This window comes from Atractosteus spatula, chromosome 5 (assembly GCF_055471065.1).
Source record: "Atractosteus spatula isolate fAtrSpa1 chromosome 5, fAtrSpa1.hap1, whole genome shotgun sequence".
Classification (NCBI taxonomy): domain Eukaryota; kingdom Metazoa; phylum Chordata; class Actinopteri; order Semionotiformes; family Lepisosteidae; genus Atractosteus; species Atractosteus spatula.
The window spans coordinates 21,499,286-21,520,778 of NC_142710.1; the positions used below are offsets into that span (position 1 = coordinate 21,499,286).

The 21,493-nt window shown below is 38.8% G+C and overlaps 2 protein-coding genes across 2 annotated transcripts; both read right to left on the minus strand.

Moving 5' to 3' along the window:
- Positions 1-879: 879 nt before the first annotated feature.
- On the minus strand, positions 880-6,625 carry hhex (hematopoietically expressed homeobox). Its single transcript, XM_088917134.1, has 4 exons — positions 6,076-6,625; positions 3,235-3,413; positions 2,387-2,437; positions 880-1,519 (listed from the first exon to the last, which is right to left on the minus strand). The coding sequence occupies exons 1-4, from the start codon at positions 6,437-6,439 to the stop codon at positions 1,286-1,288; spliced, it is 828 nt and encodes a 275-aa protein (XP_088773260.1). The 5' UTR covers positions 6,440-6,625; the 3' UTR covers positions 880-1,285.
- Positions 6,626-11,184: 4,559 nt separating this feature from the next.
- kif11 (kinesin family member 11) lies at positions 11,185-21,483 on the minus strand. Its single transcript, XM_088915399.1, has 23 exons — positions 21,409-21,483; positions 21,020-21,135; positions 20,352-20,484; positions 19,891-19,988; positions 19,518-19,596; positions 18,663-18,848; positions 18,143-18,267; positions 17,961-18,051; positions 17,636-17,878; positions 17,439-17,534; positions 17,193-17,281; positions 16,873-16,960; positions 16,355-16,543; positions 15,854-16,061; positions 15,538-15,710; positions 14,867-14,992; positions 14,241-14,399; positions 14,026-14,159; positions 13,404-13,683; positions 12,944-13,166; positions 12,654-12,808; positions 11,850-11,963; positions 11,185-11,699 (listed from the first exon to the last, which is right to left on the minus strand). The coding sequence occupies exons 2-23, from the start codon at positions 21,094-21,096 to the stop codon at positions 11,574-11,576; spliced, it is 3,192 nt and encodes a 1,063-aa protein (XP_088771525.1). The 5' UTR covers positions 21,097-21,135; positions 21,409-21,483; the 3' UTR covers positions 11,185-11,573.
- Between the last annotated feature and the right edge of the window lie 10 nt (positions 21,484-21,493).

Here is a 21,493-nt window from a genome sequence, read left to right on the forward strand (position 1 = left end):
AAATATGAAATTTAGTTTAAATGTAAGACTCTCAAAAACGATTAAAATATTGGAATGCAATTTTATAACACCCAGTTAATGATCTACATTGCCTAGTTCTTAGAAATACTATACAGAAAGTAACATTCAAATAGTAATTGCGCATGGTCTGGGGACAATATGATATGAATCTTGCGTACTTAAAACACACGATGAATCTACTGACTGGGCTAAGCTACATGACGGACCGTATCGATGTGAATCCGACAAAGCAATAACTACAAAAGTTATTGCTTTGTCGGATTCACATTGATACGGTCCGTCATGTAGCTTAGCCCAGTCAGTAGATTCATCACAAGATTAATTTCCCTGTACGTGTTGTAATCCGTGAATTTAACATTCTTACATGACTTTATTTTTTACTAAATTTTTGTGGGTGACTAAGATTTTGGTTTGTAATATAGCCCATACATTCATCCCATAGATTCATAAAGACTGCTAACACCACGCTGGAAAGGGAAGAGTGCTGGGGTTTATACTTCAGAGTGAAAATGTCCCGGGGATGGTAAATATACAGTAGCAGGCTATACGGTATATGCCTTTTTCTTCACTTTTGCAGCTACATTGCACGATAAATATTTGGATGCCTGAAGAAACGCATTGCCTACATCTCGCCGCGATGGGCTGGAGAATTATTGTCCTTTTGAAAACTACAAATGTAAAATTACCTAGGAGAAAATACCCCGTAAAAATGCATTGCAGCCTCTGTTTTTGTGGAATGTGCCCCTTTTGAAAATCAAACAGATTATACCTGTTGTTCAGTACAGTCCTTGGTTTAAGATGCGGGCTACATACATACTCAAGAGCTTGTCAAGAAATACAACTCCAAAAGTGAGCAAAGGGTGTATGCTGTTGTGATTTATTTTCCGTTAAACAAAAAAAAACATTATTAAACAGTCTGGACAAAATTGACCTTTTCTTAGAGACTTCACTATGCAAAGAATACTGGGACGCTAAAAATGCTTAATTAAAATATATATTTTGAAGAAACTTACAGTATGAAACTTTAATGCATATCGTACAAATTAGTTTAAATTGAACAAAACTATATTTTGCTAGAAGAGATGTACAAAAACATACACGCGTATTCATTAATTTATATTGAAAGGATGTCATTCCTTTCAGCGAAATTTACATATTTACAAATACTGTAATTACATGCACATCAAGTCCTAACGTTGGTGCTTCGGTAAAGGAAAGTGCAAGTCTTAAGCATACTTCCTCCGTTTCCAGCAGTCTATCATTATTATGCATTTAAAGAGAAGTTGATATCTTCCCCAATGTCCAGCTCTTGATCCGAATCGTCCGAGATATCTGATTCGATTTCTCCCTGAGATATCGGCGAGGAAGAAGAGTGAGATCTGCTGAGTGCTATCTCTTTATTTCCCGGATCCGTAGACAAACCCATCTCCTGTCTCTGATCGCAGTGGCTCTCCGAATTTTCGCCGTCCAGATCGCGTTTACTTCCTTGTGGGTTTTCCTGTAAATAACGAAAATATTGACAGTTGATGTTTAAGATATTAAATGCAGACGCTTGAATATTTAATCAAAATGTCTTCTGCTAGCTAAATCCCTGTACAGTTTAATCCAAACGTTTCATGTTGTTCAACGTTTTGACCAAAATATAGTGTTGCACAAATATGTTGTGTTCCATTTTCTCTTTGAAGAACTGTGACTCACCTACATATAATTCTGTAAGGTTACATTTTTAATAAAAACTAAACTAGCTTAGCCTGCGCGATCCGTTCATTGTCATGAACGGTGATTAAAAATATAATCTCGTAAATGTATCTCTAAAATGAATTGGATAAATGAAGGAATATTGAAGGTGGCCTTTGCATTGACATTTAAACACATTAAAAATAGAAAACAAGTGATATAGCTACTTTAGACTGGGCGGAGAACCAATCTGAGAAATGGTCATTTGAAAACATCGTTAGATCTAATAGCAATACTAATATTAAAGAAAAAATATGACATTATCTTATCAGAAACGTCACAATATCAGAATAAGTCTAACATAAGTGGGTTTGTCCATCTGTTATCAGACACACATTCATTTTATTAAACTCATCTTGGTTTGCAATTCAATTAGCGTACAGGTTTCACTGGGGAACCTGCCAGCCCAGAAACGATGTAGATACGGTAGTTGCATTAGGCCCTTTTAACATTAGTGCCGCATCAGTAGGTTGTTCCAGATTTCTTACACGACTAGTTTGTCTTCTTACTCAAGATGAAGAGGATAAAACATACTTTGGAAAATAGTTCTTCGGGAGATATGGCGGTAGAAAGACTTAAATAAGCAAACCTAAGACGCGGAGAGATAGAAATCAGACTGAGATGATACCTGCTTGAGACGTCGCCACTTCGCTCTGCGATTCTGAAACCAAGTCTTCACCTGAAAACAGCGAACATCGCAGTTAGACATACCGATCACGACTGGAATATCAGCAGGCTGCAGTACGATTTAAAATTTATCCAACATTGTAACACAGCGAAACACCTGGAATGTCTTCTTTTTTTCTAATATTCCCATTAATTTTAATCGTTTAAGTTTAGTTTAAAAGTGTAATTTAAAGTTAATTTGTTAACATGTCAGATTTTCATAATTCAGATCACTGTGAATTTCAAGGAAACTTAAAGACGTAAGCTACTGCATTGTTCCGAAAGAAAAATCTTCCAAATATTAATTTTCATTTTTATTTCTTTAATACGAGTAAAGTGAAAAAAGGCAGAGAAAGATGACCGGGAGTACCTAAGTGGACTGGTGCTCAAGTTGCCACTGATGGCAAAGCTACTGTTCATTTCTCTGTGCTGTCTGTAGCTTTTTAAATAATACTCGTATTTTCTAAGAGTTTCATATTTAAGTAACTTACTCCAGAAAAATAATGTTTTAATCATTAACGATGGATTAGTTCGCTAACCCTGTATGTATATAACGTTTCCAAATGTCTTTTTGAATAAAAAAAGTAAAACATAAAAACTGATGAAAGGTCATTAGGCAAAGAATGTTCTAATTAATCATATAATGGAAGGTTTTTTTTAGGTTTCAAGTGCTTTTGCTAGAATCCATCAAGTAATCTCTCTTCATTTCTAATTTCAACAAAATTAGCTTTGCAGGCCGGAACTGTCAGGCCTCCCAGGGAAAGTGACAACGTCATTGTTTCTTTTGGGACTTACTAAGTGTGTATTTACCTGTCTTTCACTGAGCTGCAACATCTTCGCGAGTCTTTTTCGCTCTGGCGGCGACAGATACTTCTGTGTCTCAAACTTTTTTTCCAGTTCAATGGTCTGGTCGTTGGAGAATCGCACTTGACCTCCCTTTCTTTTGTGCAGCGGCCTTTGTATGAACGGAGTCCATAAAACCGGTTTACCTTTAAAAAGAACAATCGAAATTTCGATGTTTAATTACAGCCATTATAAAGCTTTGTGGAAACAATCAAATATTATTTTGTAAACATTACTCAAACAAAATAACACAAAGACTACAACAACCTTTATTTTGCATAGGACGTAAACAGTAATGTATTATTTTTTAATAGAGAAGTGAATTTATAATAAAAGTGTATTGGTTTCAATGATTAGGCACACCAATTACATACACACGAAAAAAGAAGTGAAAGCTATAGTGGAAACTACACCTCATATTTTTAGTATTTAAACCATCCGCTGTTTATGCTTCGATATGTAAATGTGGACAGAGAATAAAAGTGTATCCTCTCTCACTCAGACAAAAAAAAAAACAGCTCCACTTGAGGTTTATGAAGACCGCAGAGAGTCACAAAAGCTATGGCAAAATTTCCGTCAATATGTTTCCTGTTGGTCTATCTTGTAAGTGTCTACAGCATCCGTCTTCTCCTTTACAGAAATCTCTTTAGGAAGCTGCGATTTCGTGTTTTTTTTTCGGAGGTAATTTAGAAATCACGAAAAAAAAACGACGGTTTAAGTGGGGAACCCTAAACTCCACGTCTTTGCACTGGGGTCAGAGATCACCTCATGTAAACAAGAAAAAGGGACAAATGACTGTACACTGCAGATGAGACTATCTGTAGGAACAAACGCCTGCTCTGTGTTCATGGTCTTTTTATGTTCTGCGCACTTTTATCAAAACAGTGTGTCGCACATACCCTTCCCGTTGAGCAACAAGTGCCGTTTTATTTTTTACACATTTCATCTCACGGTTGTGCGATAAAATGGGCCCATCCAAAGCGTTGTAAAAAGTGTATTTATGTGTCAATAATTCTCAGAAAAAGAAGGTGGCGAATTAGGCAGTCACATCAAATCAGGCGTACCTAACTGAAATACAGACCAAAAAAGATGCAACGTCTTTTTTACTTGCGTCAGTTTATGCTTCATTTGCTTATGCTTTATGCTTCATTAGGGGGAGTAGAAAAATAGGAAGCAACTAGTTATTTTAGCTGCCATAAAGTCACATCCCACACAGAGGAAATGAACAATATCAGAAAAACGGATCCCGGCTATCAGAAGTCGAGTGTTTCCTGAATATGTCTGTATTGAGGATGTCGATAAAATAATCTGTATTGTGCACCACTCCCGGGGAAGAGCCTGCTTGAGGTAGCCAGGAAAACATTTAACAGTTTCTGAAACCAGATTTACTCCTATCGAGAGCTCAAGATTTCCTGTATGAACGGAAAAGGGTCAGGCTTGCTGAACATGGGCTGTTAACCCTAGACCCACACGCAATTGTTAACATAACAAGTGTCTGTATATCACAGTCATAGAACTCGAATTGTTTGTGCTATAACAGAGTTTCCGAATCCCTCATAATGAAAAGGTAAAAATGGAAACAAACATACAAGGGGGCGAAAATACGTGGTGATATGTTGGAGGAACCACTTTCTGTAAATTTCTTTCGTTGGAGCACAAGTAAAAATGTCAAAGTTGTTTAAAGTGGCACTTAATTAGTACAGTACCATTCCGTTTAACTTAAGGCACTGAAATTGATTAATACATATTTTGCTACAAAAAGTCCACAAAGACTATTTCTTGCTATTATAGTATGCAGTGCAAGTTGCAAAACAGACAGGGCATTTTAATTTTTTTATTTAATCTAAATGAAGTCGGAGTTATGTGCACATAAGTAAATGACCATATATTTAAAACACTTTGTTCATTCAAAGACATATATATATACACCTGGAAAGCATTTAATATGTTGGACTGAGATTTTTTATTTGACATTTTTCATACGACTTAAAATGTTATTTTTTCCCAGTTCATTTCGATATGTGGTTTACCTAAGAATTTACCTGCTGGAAAAGGGTGAGGTAATGTTTATACACATAGATAAGTATATTATACATTCGCAATATACGGGGGGAAAAACCCACAACGCCAATATTATGATTGCAGTTATATGGTAATAAAAACAACCTGATTTGTACAAGAAGTGTGCAGTTATATAATAACAATAAAGGTTTCATTATTTACTTCAGGAGCGAAGTAGAGACTTGCAAACTATAAAATATGAAATCTCATGTTGCAATTCATTTTTAATATTAGGCCTAAAACTATAATTTTTTAACTTAATGTAGTAACACACCAGGTCTAATAATCAACATGAAACATCAACAAAATACTAAATGCCTCGCTCTAAAATCCCACACATTCTTAAAAGTATAATTTTACTTTTAATCCGGAAATCTGAGGTTTCAAACGCCTAACCTCACCAATGCGTCAATTGAAGTGATTACAGAAACCCTTACCACTGTGTTACTTTACCAAAATTGCTTGTGAATTCAGAATGTGTGTGACTGCAGTACTTGAGACCACTAATCCCCGTTATTTTATCAATCACGTATACATGAAGTTGTCCTACAGCACGGCATCATTTATTACATGAAGAAAGTAAGGACATGCCAAGGATACAACGCAAAGATGTTACAGACTACTAAACTATTAGAGGCATGCTTAAAACACGGTACGGCAGCGATATCAAGGATGCACAGCTGGCACCCTGCACAAAACAGCGACTTTGTGTCCGGGCGTAGGAAGTGCGCCGTGGGCTTTACTTACCGAGAGGGTCGTGCCTGATTAGCGCGTGAGTGTAATCCCCTACTGTGCGGTGGAAAGGGTAGAGAGAGTTGGCGAAGGCTCCGGTGCCGTAAGTGGTTGTCAGGGCTGCATGGTGCGAAAAAGCCGGATGGATCGGAGTCGGCTCGTATATAGGAGTCCTGTAAGGGGCTACCAAACTTGTAAAGGACGAATTTGGAGACGGCAGGGTGGGTGTCGGAACCACTGTAGTAGACGCCGGAGTCACATTCCTGCCCAGGATATCTTCGATGTAGAAGGGAGTAGGGTGAACGGGCTGGACTGGAGTAGGAGCGTAAAGAGGAACACTTACACTCATTGCTGAGGACGTGGGGTGTTGGTATTGCATTTTTCTTCCCGATGTCCACTGGGTTCGAAAACAAAAACGAATTCCTCTTCGCTTGTTGTGCTCCGTTAACTCACGAAAAGATAAAAGTGTGGCTGGTGAAAAAGCTCCTCTTTGTCCATCGGGCACCGCTCGTTTATTGGCAGTTTTTATCGCCCGTCTAGTCGATATCTAAGTATTGGGAGTGGGAGGAGATAAAGTCTGTCAACTTCCTGCAGGTACATTTGGTCTCTGATTGGCTCACGCACTGTGCACTTGGCAAGTGGAATAAAACATTGAACAACCCCCTGGCGCTCAAACCAGCCTTATCACACAATTAAAAAGCCAGGGAAACGCATTTCAGCTATTTCACTACGCGTATTAAATTAATAGGTATATAGTGTAGCTGCATGCATCCCCCTTGTCAAAAAGTTGATGTGCTAATTGTGTCGCGGTTCTTCCAAATGTTACAAAAAACAAACACTGTGATAAATTTTAATGCTTTAGCGTTTTGCTCTGCTTTAAAAAAGTGAAGTGAAATAAAAACTGTACTGCTATATCTGGTTAGGGTCATTTACCCGTGTAACCTTTTAATATGATTTTTGTATACTGTGCTTCTTTTTATAAAGGAAACAAAAAAGAAACGCACCCGTAATATTCAGTTCAGTATTGTTCTGTCAGCGTTCTCAAGTCGGTCACTAAGGGTATTTCTCACCTTGTGATTAAATTGGAGAATGGTGTTTAAATATGTATTACGCTCATCTCAATACAATGGACCACACTATCTACAAGGTGAAAGTACAAAGCAACACTTTTCAAAGACATGGGTAAACTCGAGTGTAAACTACACTTTCAGGCGATTGTCTTTCTTCTTTGTCGATATTACTCGCACAAGCATCCTAACTGTCTTTCAGGAAAAAAAAAGAGGTGGTCAAAATCCGTAAGTTATGGTACTATTATTTGAAAACTGAAACAATTTGCATTCAGCGGCGGCTGAAATGTTTACACAAATGATTTCCATCGTAGCATCTGGTCGTATTTAAAAATCAATAGCACTTGGCCTATCCATTTATTTTTACTGAGAAGATAAGGTCGCTGGTTATATAAAATGGAAAAGTAATTATTTGTCACTTGTGCTTAAACGTTTAAGAAAGTGTATGAATGCCTAAAGAACCAATATCCTTCGATTTGTCTTTGGTATAAGTTATACGATAGCTATTAAAATAGGATGCTGGGCAAATTAATAGGGATATAAATACGAAGTTCATTTTGCAACGCTGGTTTTAAACCCGAAGAGAAGTGAAAAGGGTTTCGTTTGTGTGATTAATACATGTGTAGAATTGTGAGATGCTCATAAATGTCTGTTTCGGTACAATAGTATCCAAGCCTTTAACCTATTTTTAAAGACTGTACTCATTCAAATAAGACTTGTTTTCCCCCTTAAAAACGTTATAAATCACTTTAAATGTGCCCCATCCAAGTTCATACTGTTTATTTTAGGATTTGCATGTTATCAGCAGTTAAAACATTGAAAATTCAATATAGAGGGAACAGGACAATGTCAGTGAAAACGACATATAAAAGACTCAATTAAAATGGTCATCAAGTTAATTGATGTATATTGTCTTTACAAATGTGTTCTCCTTTGTTGGTTCTAGATAGTAGGCTGATTAATCCAATTTTCTTTTTTTTAATCTGTTTCCTCTTATTGATGAATTAAATACTGACAAAATACACATTCACACGGAAGTAATACGTTTACAGCGTAATTTTCGTTAAAGACATCGTGATTACGACAGCAAGACAAACACAGAAAGAGATTATCAGTGGTATAGGTTTTAAACCATACATATAAATAGAGCATTTCTTTAATTTGTGTGCTTACAGTTTATTAATATGGTTCGTTGAAGTCAGACTGTACGTACTTCCAAATACCTTCAATTGTTATATTTATCATAATATTTAATAGCATTATTCAAACTATTTGAATCTTTGAATAACTCATGGGTATAGAAAAGAGGTTTTCTAAAATATTCCTATGGTATTCTCTTCTTCCATCGCAAGGATGTGCCTCACATAAATTGTTACTGTATGTTACTGAGAATAAATAGTTTTACAGTCCTCAAAACTATGCAATCATGAACAATCTCACGAAGAATTAGAGGGATGTAAATAGACGTTTTTGTGCAAAAATAATTTAGATATATATAGCCACGTACAAGAGAATGTTAACACCTAGAAGACAAAGCAGAGGATGAATTAAAAGAACCAAAAGATGACCAACATGAGAAGCAGCTTTATCGAGTGGATGGTGTACTTTCCAGTGCTGTTTGATTTTCTATTGTCACTAATGATAAAGTCCACTTTCTACCTCTTCTCATAGAGATACGGGGACCTGTTGGAAACTACGCTTTGATACACACAAGATAATACACCGCTCTAATCGAAAAGCAGTCGGTATATGTTCGCAAATCATTATAGTTAATTGATTGGACTGCTCTCCTGGCGTCTGTACTTCTGAGAAAAAGTTCTTGATAAATATGGAGAGCACCCTGGTTATCTCAACGAGTGACGGATATCGACCTCTGTTCATACGCCTCTCATAAAACCTAAACATTCTCGAAAGGTTTTCAGATAAAAATTGTGATGCTCATACAGTGTGTAAAGTAAATCTGAAGCAAAAAACGCATCAATCATAAACGCTTTTCAATCTGAAAAATAAGACAACACATTAATCTTTCACAACGATTCATACAGATTTATTCATTGACAGTAAATTAAGCATTCTCAGGAGATTATATCCTAAATATATATATCCGAAAAAAGTAGACAAATTAGAAATATTTTACGTCGAAATCGAGTCAAAACAAAATAAAAACAATTTAAACGCCAGACTACGATTATTACAACGGATTCAAAACTGTAATTTGGACTGTTAGAAACTGCCATGTCTTGCTTTTCGGTGTACCAGATTCCTGGTCTGAATTTGCACAAAAAAACCAAGCAAACTCTTTTGTAAATATCTTCAAAAAAGCAAACTTTCGCACACACAAAATACCCCTAAAGCGTCATGTAATGTTTGCGACAGTGTGCGTACTTGTGTCTTACCAAACTGATTCCCTTTTGTAATGCTTTATATTATACCCGAGGATTTCAAATAGTAAAGTAAAATCTATATATATATATAGCGCTTTTCATGCCAGTGTAGTTGGCTATTTTTAGTTTTATGTAGTATGTAATGTTACTTTTCAAAACTTAAATGACAGAAAACAAGCAATACAAAAAAGTCAACACTTATTGAAACTACGGTCAAATAGAAAAAATACGTCTTCAAGTTAGACTTAAAATAATTCAGGGTTTTAGTCTGCGTTATCTGTCCTAAGGGAATTACATAAACCGGGAAGGAACACTTTTGCTCCTGCTGTTTTCTAGCTTTTCTGATACAAGACAGAGTTCTTACAAGTCAAAGACCATAGTCTGGTGAAACATACCGAAGCACGTAAAACAAGTAGCATCAGCAGAAACAAAAGACCTTGGTCATGAAGAGTTCTGACACCAGCGTTTTCACCTGATCACATCACATCTCAGGATCTAAGCAAGGCTGGTCCAATCAGTACTGGAATCGGAGATCTCTTTCTGGTACAAAACCTATGAGGCACTATGTTAACTGGAGACACTGTTCCGTAGGAGGAACGGTCTGTGGTACAGACTCTTTGGTCGTTTATGATCCCATGGCTTTGAGAGTAAGGAATAGGAAGTTAACTCCGTCGTGCTGACTGAATTCCACTATGGGCTTGTCTATGAGAGTCTCCATAGATTTCCCCTTGTCGTCTAAGGCTGCTGCGTCTCTGTGCTGGATAAAGCGGGTCTCCTACGCGTAAAACACTATGGAATCAATCGGGATGCAAGCTAGCATTGTTGTAGTTATTCTTTAATGTCAATTCCATGATTGACTGGTAACCAGTGTAATGATTCTAGAAATCGTGTCATCTGTTAAGAAAGTGTCGAGTGAAAAAGTAGCCTTACAGCTGTGTTTTGAACAAGATGAAGCTTTACTCAAGCAGAGAGAAGACCTAAAAATAATATGCAAAACTAAAGTTTTGAAGTTATAAATGCATGAATCAACATCTCTACATAAGCCAAGCATTGTTTTTCATCCATTTCTGATCTAGTGAAATGCACTTTTAACAGATTACGAAAGTTAAGGGAGCTAAGATCCCAGTACAAAATAAATTTACTCAACGATATTGTCAGTAACTGCTGCTCCCGTTTAAAAATGAATCACTCCTGTTTCAGAGCCAATAATATAACACATTTATAATAATTCAGTTTAAATTAATTCTGATGCAGTGCAACAACGAATTAAATTCTCGATAAGAGTGAAAAATGCTTTGGAACAATTAAAGGTAAGTCTTTGAGTCACAGTGCGTTTCGTATACAGAACAGTTGGCTATTTTTAGCTATAGGCAATACGTTATTTTTAGAATAAGTTAGAATAAGTTTAAGTTAGAATGACACTTAATTTAAAACTGATGTAACAAATAAACCGGAAAGTTTCTGCAATGCGATATAAAGAAAGGATAAGATGTATCGAAAAAAATATGCAGAATACTTTCGTCGGCTGTCGATTTTTAAGTACTGTGCCGTGTAATCAGAGAGGATGGGAGTCTAGAAGTTAAACCTTAACATTAAGATGTTCAACTGCGCCATCTACCGTTCAACGCCACTGGATTTTCTGGATTATAAATAAATGAAACGGTGACAGAAAATGTTGGCATAAATGTTTATTGTTTTAAATAATTTACAGATGATTTCATGTAATGTGGTAAATGCACTTTTTCCAGTGAAATTATACCACAAAACAATTGCATCAGGTTTACTCAAGCTTCCCCCAAACACACACACCCTTATATTAAACATTACAGTGCTTGTGTAAATGTGCTGTTACAGATAAAATACAATACCTACAAAGAACATCATTAAAAGAACAGATTACAACGTGTAAAGATCCGAAAAGAAACTAGTTTTTTTATATCAGAAGTGGAACAAATAAAATCAGGACAGCAACATGAAAAAGGAGGAAATAGGACAGACCTTCAAAAAAATATATAGTTTTAAAAGTTATTTAAAATCTTATTAGAAATGTAAAGACAAGAGCTTAGTTTTGTGCTCTGAGAGGCAACTTCGAGCGTGCAGCTGTTAGTTCCGTTTGATTTTCTGACATCTTTGATTTATCAAGAAAGCTGGCTGATGGTTTGTTTTCCTTTCGGAAGCCTTTCTTGCTCTTGAAAGGGAGAGAAAAGCAAAAACTTCACGTTAGGATATCGCTTTGGGTTGTGCTTCAAGATGTTTTAGCGAGAATGTTATTTTTTACAACTCCAAAGCAATAGTGGAGCCGTTCATTTGCACGATACTCCACTTAGAGCAGCCTTACCTTGAAGAAGGGGGCTCTTCCACTCTCGCTGCACATTATACTGTCATCAGTGCACGACCTCTCACTGATCACACTGTCACTGCTGCTAGTCATAACGTCGTCTTCCAGGGAATCCTGAACAACAGGGGGAGGGGAACAACTTCTGGCATTATCACAAAAAGTCACCACAACAGAAAAAAAAAAGGTTTGTGCAAACCTCGATCCTTTCAATCGGAAAACCGGAGGCCCCACTCTTTACACAAAGTTTATTCCGTACTCCCCCAATGCTGGGTAACTGGCTTCTTTCAGGAAACAGCTGGATGAGCGCCTTAGATGAACTCGCTACTACTAGACAGGATAGATGGGCAGAGTGGCCTTCTTGTTTGTAACCTACTTGAACTCCAACTATCCTGCCGTGAAGTTAGTCTGACTCGCAGGGCGGTGACAAGCAGCTGTAGTCTCTTCTGTTGCGTTTCAACGGTTTGCGTGTTTTTGTTCAGTTTACATGCGGTGTGATGGTGTAAATTTATAACAATGCTTGCTCATGTTTGTGTGGTTTTCTTGATATTGTCTGCTGTTGAATAATTGCCCCCTTAGGGATAATAAAAACACTCTCAAATCTTCACAAAGTAGAGGTAGAATGGACATCCTCATAAGCATTTCAATTTGGACATGTTTACTTGCATATACATCACTCAACAAAATCCACTGACAGAGAAGCATTGCATCTTGCAGTTGACAAGTACAGGCCGCACGTAAATATTGTGTGAAAACTTGCCAAGCATCATTTTCTCCACTTCTAGTATAATAACTCAACCATCGTACCTGATCGACTGGCTCTTCCTGGACAGGTTCGCAGGTGTTAAGAGCTGCCAGAAGCTCCTGCTGCTGTTTCCTGAACTGGGTCAGCAGTTCATCCCTCGGCCTGGTTTTAATAAGGACCCTGGGGTAGGTGTAATCTTTCCGTTGAGGTGTTGTGCCTTAAAAAAAAAAAGGGCAAAAAAATGGAAAAGGCTCCTCAGACATGCCTTTGAAGCCAATGCAATAGCTTCTTTTAAGAAATGGTGGGACAAGAATATTACATGAAAGAGCTAGTACAGACTACAAATGTTTACCTGTTGGCGTGTCCTGCTTGAGGTCTTCTTGCAGGAACGCGAGGACCTTGTCCAAGCCCTCCTGCGCGTGGATGAGCAGCCGAGTCTTGTGATCGAGCAGCGTGGCCTGGTCCCCATGGGTCTGCTCCTTCAGCACCACCAGGGCTCGCTCCGTGCCAGCCTGCTGCTCTCTCACCTGCCCACTCAGCTGCTGGGAGCAGGAGGCACAGCTCTCCTCCACATTCTGGACAGGAGAAAACACTTGGTCAGCCTTTCAGATCAAGACAACTGCACCGCACTGGCAGTTAAATCAGTGGACCAATAACATGATTGAAAAGTGGACAATCTGTCAGATCCCAACGCAAGACAAACAATGAGAAGCATGCCTAAAACAAAGAGCATTCTTTATGTGACCATTGCAGAGATGGCGTTTCTATAACAATGACAGCAGTGTTTCCATAAGATGGTGTGCAAGCTGTACCTGCTGTAAACCCTGAGCTGAAGACTTGTCTTCGGCAATGAAAGCAAGCTGGCCATCAGCGAAGGCATCAATGCTGGCCTTTGTCGTTTCACACCACTGAACGGTCTTCTCCCCCATCTTGGTCACTTCTGTCCTCAGATAACCACAGTGCTCAGAGGATTCCTCCAGTATGTGCTCTCCCTCCGCAGCCACCTGCCTCATCTCGGCTATCAGACCGTCGGCTGAGCGCTCAAATTTGTCCTGCTGCAGTGCTGCATTCTCGACCACGTCAGTGCATTGCCTAGAATAACAGCTTGCTTTAGGGAACATCTTAAAACTCATTTTCTGGTTCTACCTAATTCACATGCATTGCATTGAGATACCCATTACATACATTTAAAAGATCTGTGCAATCAATCTTGGTTCACCTTCTCATTACAGTACCAGTTTCTTAAACCGGTGAATATTTAAGACTTGCATATACTGTACCACATCCAGGGAATATATACATAACACTGTTTAAAAGCCATTACCATCCTTAATTAGGCCTATAATGTTGATATTTTGTCGGTCGGTATGGGAAGATGGAAGCCATGTCTAATGTGTTGACAAGGAAGAGCACCTGACCACCGAAAGTACTTACATGCTCTGCTGAAGAGCACTTGTCGAAACCTGAAGTGCATCAGATTTGTTCAGCAGTCCACTGAAGTTCTTCTGCGTCTCCTCAGACAAGAGGTTTAACTGATTCTGCAGACACAGAATCACTTTGGATATGCCCTGCACAACACAAGAGTCAAGTCACTTTTTTGCTTCAGGATGATGGGTCACATTCCAAAGTTTAGTTTTGCAAATACAAACCATGGTGTGTTCTTCATTAGCTTTGCTGATCTGGTGCTTCAGGTGATCTTGCTCAGCCTGAAGAGCACAGATTCCTGCAGCTGCTTCTTCTTTCACCCTAGACAGAGCCTGTGTGTGGTCTCTGAAGAATGAGCTCATCTCTTCTCTCATGCTCTCCATCTAAGAGTAGAAACAATTTTAGTGCTCAAGTGCTAGTGTCTGAATCATTATGAATCATAACGAGCTGGTCTACTTCATATCTGAGACACAGCAATACATCACAATATTCTGAAATATCTATTAGCTATCACAATTGCCTCATAATAGCATTGAGTATATTTTGAACATGGGTATACTCTTAAGTATGGAAAAAGCTACCCAGCCATTCTGCTGAAGCCAATACCCTGGCTTCTTTAAGAGGTATGGACGGAAGATATCCTCGGATCAGCTAGGTACTAATAACCAAAAAGGCTAAATGAGCCAAGTGGCTTCCTCTCGTTTGTAACATTCTCATTTTCCTGTCCAGAGGTATTGTAAGGATGATTACTAATTTGTTGTGCGTTATTATAAATCAATGGATACCATCAAAATCACCTTAGCCATGCGGGCTCATTCAGAAAATCAATTGTTTTAATACAGTACAGTACCTTTCCTGCCAAGACGAAATGGCTCTGCATTGTTCGTTTTAGGCTTTCGTTCATTTCCATTACAGCTCGAATCCCAGGCAAAAATTGTCCTAGCAGCCCCTCCTCCACTTCGGATCTGTACTCCTCCTGCCAACATTAAAAACAGAAAACTTAAAGGTCTTTTTTGGTTTTCTGCCTTTGCTGACAAATAAACCCAAAGATCACTTAGAGTTCTTTATAAAAGAAGGCATTACATCAATGTGCATCGTAGGAACATATTCAAGTGGATTAAAAAAAATCCCATCAGACCAAAATCAAAGAACTGAGAAATGTTCTTCTGTAATAAATTAGCTGTAGCTGTAATAAATTAGCTGTAATAAATTAGCCTGCTAAGAGTGTATTACATGCACAGCAGATTTACTAAGTTTGAATAACAGACAGTCAGCAACTCTGTACAACATTCTGAACTACTACTCTACTTGTCTTGCCTAGAACCACACAGTACAGGAGTCCAAATTTAAGTGGAGACTGCAGAATGTGGCCCCACTCATTCCTATCGAGCACTATAGTTTGAGAAAGACAGGACAAGCAACCTGTGCCATTAGGGACCCAGCTGTGATGCCAGTCCCGAGTGAATGCTCAAGAGATGGCTGGAAAAACATCCTCTGAAACAAGAAGTCTGTACTTCTTACCATCGTGTGCTTCAGGTTGTTTTTCGTTTTCTGACACAGAGATTCCTGCTCCAGCATCCGTTCCAAACACCTGGACACTCCAGTGCCGATGAGATCTTTGATGCTTTTAAAAGATTTGGCAACCGTAGATATCGTGTTGCTGAAGATGACAGCATTGGAGTTGAGAAGGTCATCTGAAAAAAAAAAATGAGTTACTCTTACCCAGTGAGTATCAATTTCTCCACTCCAGAATGAATCCTATTGAGTAAGAGAATTTAATTAAAACATGAATGAATGGATTTGAATATTAGACTCGAATACTTGATAAAGTACTCACCAACAGAATTTCTGTACATGTTCAGCATTCCCTGATGTTTAAGGTTTTGTTCTTCAACAGATTTCTGCATCTGGCTGAAGAAGTTATCCATCTGACTTGCAAAGGTCTCCTGCATTTTGGCATTATGCTCTTCAACATCCTTCTTTCTGTCCAGCTTGCTATGTAAACCAGATACATCTCTGGTGCTCACATCAACCGTAGATAACAGCTGCAAAGAAAGAGTGGATGTAAACAGAAAGTAAGATTAACACAATAACTCATCAACAGCCAAGATCTTCTATTATGCATGAAACGGACAACCAGTCTGGCAGTTTCCCCTTCTTTAATAACTGTTACAAAAGATGGAATGCAGGTTTTAAAGCCAAAGAAGAAACAGAAAATTGCATGCAGTCCGGCATAAGCAGTTTTTCTAAAAGGATAAGCACTTCAGGCCATGGATCGCAGGATTGAGGAGGAACACTCCCAGTGTGTCATTAGAAGTTCATGTCACCAATGCCTGACCTGGTCTGCAGTGCCATAGAGCACGTCTTCAGTGGTCTTTAGTTCTGACACTATGTATTCTTCCTCACAGAGCTTCTGCTTGGTTTCCTGCAGGTCCCTATGGGTCTCCTGAAGCAGCTGCTGTTTCTCCTCCAGGTCTGTAGCATACTGCTCCAGCTCTCTCTTGCTGTCTGTGAAAAGCTCAGAAACCTGACATGCAACACAAAGATAAAGTGAGTCAGCTAGAAAGCCATCATTTTTTAAAGCAAAAGTCCAAAATGCCATTTAAATCTCATCCTTATAAAACCATGATTAAACTTCATTAAATGGAAAGTGATAAAAAATGAAGCAGACTGAAGTAATGCAATCTCTCTGTGATAAAAAAAATCTAAGTTCTACCTAGAAACTGTACTGAAAAATGCTGATTTCTTATTATGACTGCCTGAATATACACACACTTTATAGGTTACCATTTGGCAATAATAATTTTTTACCTTTTTAGCCAGCTGTGACACCTTTACATTTTCTACATAACTCACCCTTTTCACTTCTTCTTCCATAGCTGAAATCTTCTCGGTGAACTCTGCAATCTGCTCTTCCTGCGACACTATTTTGCTGTTCATAGATCTGAAGAGAATCACCATAATATTGTCAAAGTCCTGACATCTAAGCGTGCGTCTTTAATGTTTATTTTGCTCCCCCCCACTAAAACCTTTCATTCCATACTTGAGAGAATAAAGTTAAGGCAATTATGTTGAAAAGCTGAATCGACCTTCAATTACTGGCAATGATTATGGCAATTATGACCATATAGGTTTAATTTTACATAGTCCATAAACAACGTAAAGTTGTTACATACTCATAGTTTTCAGAGGACAGATACACTCCATTCTTCTCTCGAGCTGCAGCCAGATCCCTTTTCAGGCGTTCAATTTCCTCAGTGTATTCCTACAGATTACAGAAATATTCGCCTTAATGTTACAAGATTAAAGCAGCGGTGTAGTTCAAAAGCAGGAAGATTTTCATCAGCACCCCCAATGCTTACATTGGGATTAAGAGCTATATTCACACAGGTAAATACAGCTCAATGCTACCAAACATCTACCTTGATGAGAGCTCGCTTGGTCAGTTTCTGGTTCACTTCAGGCTTGTTCATGATGTTCTTCGCCCTGTTGGCATAATCCAGCGTGCTTAACGTTTCCTAAATTGGAAGACCATAAGATTAGCTTAAAATAAGAAATGAAGACTTTTTTTTTTAGGGAAGTCTGTGGAAAAGCAGTACTAGCCAAATCGAGCTCAAACCTCGAGATTGACCGACGCGGGCGAGACGGTGGCGATGATGGACGTCTTCGTGCGTCCGCCCAGGGAATCCTGCAGGATGCGGGTCAGCTTGGACTCTCTGTAAGGCACGTGGGGCGTCCTCTCCACCAGCGCGGTGATCACGCGGCCCAGCGTCAGCAGGGACTGGTTGATGTTGCCGGCTTCTCGGGCCCGCTTGTCGACCGCCCCCGAGCGCCCGATGTTCTCGCTCCCGGCAAGGTCGACCTGCAGGAGAGGAAGCGGGAGTAGCACCAGCCGCCACAGGGAGCCAGGCCGAGAAGCAGACTACCGAGCCCAGGAGACTTACGAGGTTCAGCTTGCCGATCTTCACCAGTTCTTCGCCGTCCATGGTGGTTTCTTTCATGTGAATGGTGACCGAGAAAACGGAGTGCGATCGACTAAAAAAAAGTTGTTGTTTTTTTTAGAATTTTGCAAAAGCCGCAGCAATAAACGTACAAGGTTTTTGCACAACGCAGAGGATACCAGTACCTGGAGTAGGCATTCATTAGAGTTGAAGCAGTCTTGCGCTTTGCGGCGCCTCTCTCCAAGATCTGATAAACCTCATCCTTGTTGTGCACGGTGATCTCTTCAAGTCCTTTAATAATGACTCCCCTCTGAGGACAAAGCCAAAAAGCACAGGTGTGTAAAAACAACCTGGTGTTTTTTTTACCAGAATTAAGAAGTGTTAAGACAATTAAAAAAAACAGTCTATGCTTAAAAGAGAAGGTAAGAATAATGCAGCAAAATATTGAAGTTATACTTTAAAAACTTAAGACAAAGTACAAAGAAATATCTTAGTTTTGACTGATACTTACCCAAAGCAACTTACATTTGCACCTATTTCTAGACATTTTACTGTAACAGGTGAATGTACCTTGCTCAAAGGCAAAACGGCAATGTTTCACCTGAGATTGGAACCCACCACCTCTCAGTTACACATCCAAAACCCTCAGCACTGCTCCACACGGCTGCCCTAACCAGCATTGCAGAAGAAAATTGAGATTTTCACCTTATTACGTGGGTCATCAAACATCTGCAGCCTTTCTGTGACATCAGGAGAAGGACTGAGAAGATCAAAAAGCTCCTCGTTGTAGATTTCCATCAGAGAAACTTTGACTGAGAATTCTGTTCCATTGCTTGTCAGTTTCTCAAAGATCTGATGAAGAGTACGGGGAATGATCCCAGCCAGTGGGTCCTAAAAGAAAAGGCAGTAAAGATGTTTCCACAGACAACCATCAACAGAAGTTACCATATTCAAAATTGTAACAATACTGATTTATTCCATGAGAAATGAAATGTACTTAAACGGAAACTCAAAGTTGCATATCCTTCTGATGAAAATTACTTCTACATACGGAAACAAAATATTTTTGTACACCTCAGAATTCATTCTGCTGTAGCTACTATTAGTTTAATCAATGAGGATAGAGGAGTCAGTTCCAGACCCAGCCATGCATGCCCAGCACATGACATGACATGACATGGCATTATTCTCAACGTGTTAGGCAGTACAAAACAGCCTGGAGAGTTTCAGAACTGTTTTATAGAGGGATGTAACCACGATAGACTTTACCATAGTGCTTTGACACAAACAAAAGGAACATCTGAAGCACCAAAGAATAACACCTCATCTGGTGGACATGAAGCACAGCCACCTCTGGAACTAGCTCCCTTATGCTTATTGATTATGATTATTGATAATGCAACTTTGCATGCAACAAATGACATCTCCAAATATATTAATTCCAAGTCTTATTGGCAAGACTAATAGTGTTCCCAAAGCAATAACAATTAGCTGCTGGCTGCTTTGCATCACATTACACTTTCACTCTTAAAAGCAAAAGGATGTTTGTACTGGTCCTACCTCTTCCCATGTATATTCTTCATTGGGTGACCTTTCCCCTTCCATTGTGAAGGTTTTGCCTGTGCCAGTTTGTCCATATCTGTACAGACAAAAAGACTGATATAAACAATGTGCTTTATACTATGTTGTTGTATTACCTCGGGACCTTGATATTATGTAATGCTACAAAAACAGATATTAAAGTAGGAGAGTTATCAGAGATTTGTACATATTCTTCACATCTTATTTTATCAGAATCCGTATATATTTGAATGGCCAAATAAAATATAGTATTGAGCGTAGCAGTTTGCCGATGTCAAATGTAGTTCCTAGGGCCCACTATAGGTATGGCTATGGCACGAAATACGGCAGGTAGCGAAGGGCCAGTACTCACGCAAAAACTGTGCAGTTATATCCCAAGATAACTTCATCCAAAATGGGGCAAACCACACTTCTGTACACATCGATTTGCTTGGCGGACGGCCCGAACACCTGAAAGAAGTCAAATGACAGATGCTAATATGCGCTATTTATTAGACGGGTTAAAAACCCCAATCCATCATTACCAACACATATCACCCCCTCCACGATATACAGTATATGTATAATATTATGTTTATTTCATCTATCACAAAAATAAAGCACCGAACTTCAGTGTGTTCACTGTTGACACAACCTGGAATTGAACAGTAGTTACCTGCGAACTGCTTTGAATGAGTTAGTTAGCCCTTGTGAGGTCAGGCACGGCCACTACACAGCAGCTGCGACACTGGGCGCAACATTGTTGATGAAATTCCAATATTTCCAAAATCACAGGTTTATAAAATTGTATGTAAAATTGATACGTTTTCTTACCATATCAAACGTATAGGTTTTCCTGGCCGACTTATCGCTTACACCTCCGGTACGCACAGCCACCTCTTTCCGGCTGGGCTCGCAGTCCAGCACGCTGTGAGAAACAACCTTGCGCTCGGCTGCATTGAAAGGTCTGCATTGCAAAACCGAAGAAAGGATTTTAATAATCTGCTGTCTGTGCGAATCACGTTAATAATCCAAACGCAACACAGCTGATAATGTTAGATTATATCTGAATTATCCAAAGACACAAAAATCAGTTGCACGTTTAATAAGGATTTGTTGTGTACGTGTAGCGTTTCTTTTTTGTCTCCGCATGTCAACATAGCTGCGCAGATGCGAAACATTTCTGAGAAAGCAGACAAAGTATCATAGTATCGCAATTTATTCAGCTCTCATTGCAGTGAAAGCAATCCATTACGAAGCTGTCAAAACTGACAGCATGTTTTGCTCTAACCAGTAAGATTAACCAGCCAAAACCCCATCAAGAGTATTACTTAGAAACATGGTTTTAATTGTTTATATATATGTTTCAGTTCTGTTGTACCGTCTGTTGCACGGTAAAATACAAAACGTTATCAAGTTTTGGTTAGTGAAGTCATTCAGAAAATAACAGAAGAAAACCATTTTCACTTGTAAAACACATATTCTGTCCAGGACACATTTACCTGCATCTTACAACAACCTGTATATTTCTCCCTTTCTCCTCTTTTTTGCTGACCATGGAACTGTTGTGTGAAGACATTTTTCAACGAGTCCACCAGCAGCACAAATAGTTGTAAACCTATGTAACACACAAAATTGATTACAAAACCAAACACAAATGGCAGAAAATGGTAGAAACTCGGGTGGCAGCAAAGTAACTAAAAACAAAAAATAGCCACACGACATTACATTTCTTCGTGCTTGTTAAATGAGATTAATACGAAAGAAAGCCCGGGAATGATCAACATTAACTACATCAGACTAGCATTCGCCCTACTACAAAACACGATTTTAGCGCGGCTTGCTTGTCTTTAATAAACTCCTATCAACAGCGATTTAAATATCACCCTACCTTCAATAAAAGCGCTCTTTAAAAGTGTGAAAATCTTCAACTCCTTCTTCTAAAAAATATTTCGCTAAAATTAATTATTCCTATT

What these genes read in the sequence shown, in the direction of transcription:
- hhex (XM_088917134.1), bottom strand. Translation starts at nt 6,439, where the DNA reads ATGCAATACCAACACCCCACGTCCTCAGCAATGAGTGTAAGTGTTCCT. An exon ending in AATCAGGCACGACCCTCTCG is followed by an intron (nt 3,414 to 6,075) that starts GTAAGTAAAGCC and finishes TTCTTTTTAAAG; the next exon opens with GTAAACCGGTTTTATGGACT. An exon ending in AGTGGCGACGTCTCAAGCAG is followed by an intron (nt 1,520 to 2,386) that starts GTATCATCTCAG and finishes CGTTATTTACAG; the next exon opens with GAAAACCCACAAGGAAGTAA.
- kif11 (XM_088915399.1), bottom strand. Translation starts at nt 21,096, where the DNA reads ATGTCTTCACACAACAGTTCCATGGTCAGCAAAAAAGAGGAGAAAGGG. An exon ending in AAACCTATACGTTTGATATG is followed by an intron (nt 19,989 to 20,351) that starts GTAAGAAAACGT and finishes GACTTCTTTCAG; the next exon opens with GTGTTCGGGCCGTCCGCCAA. An exon ending in ATTTCGTCTTGGCAGGAAAG is followed by an intron (nt 14,400 to 14,866) that starts GTACTGTACTGT and finishes TTCTACTCTTAG; the next exon opens with ATGGAGAGCATGAGAGAAGA.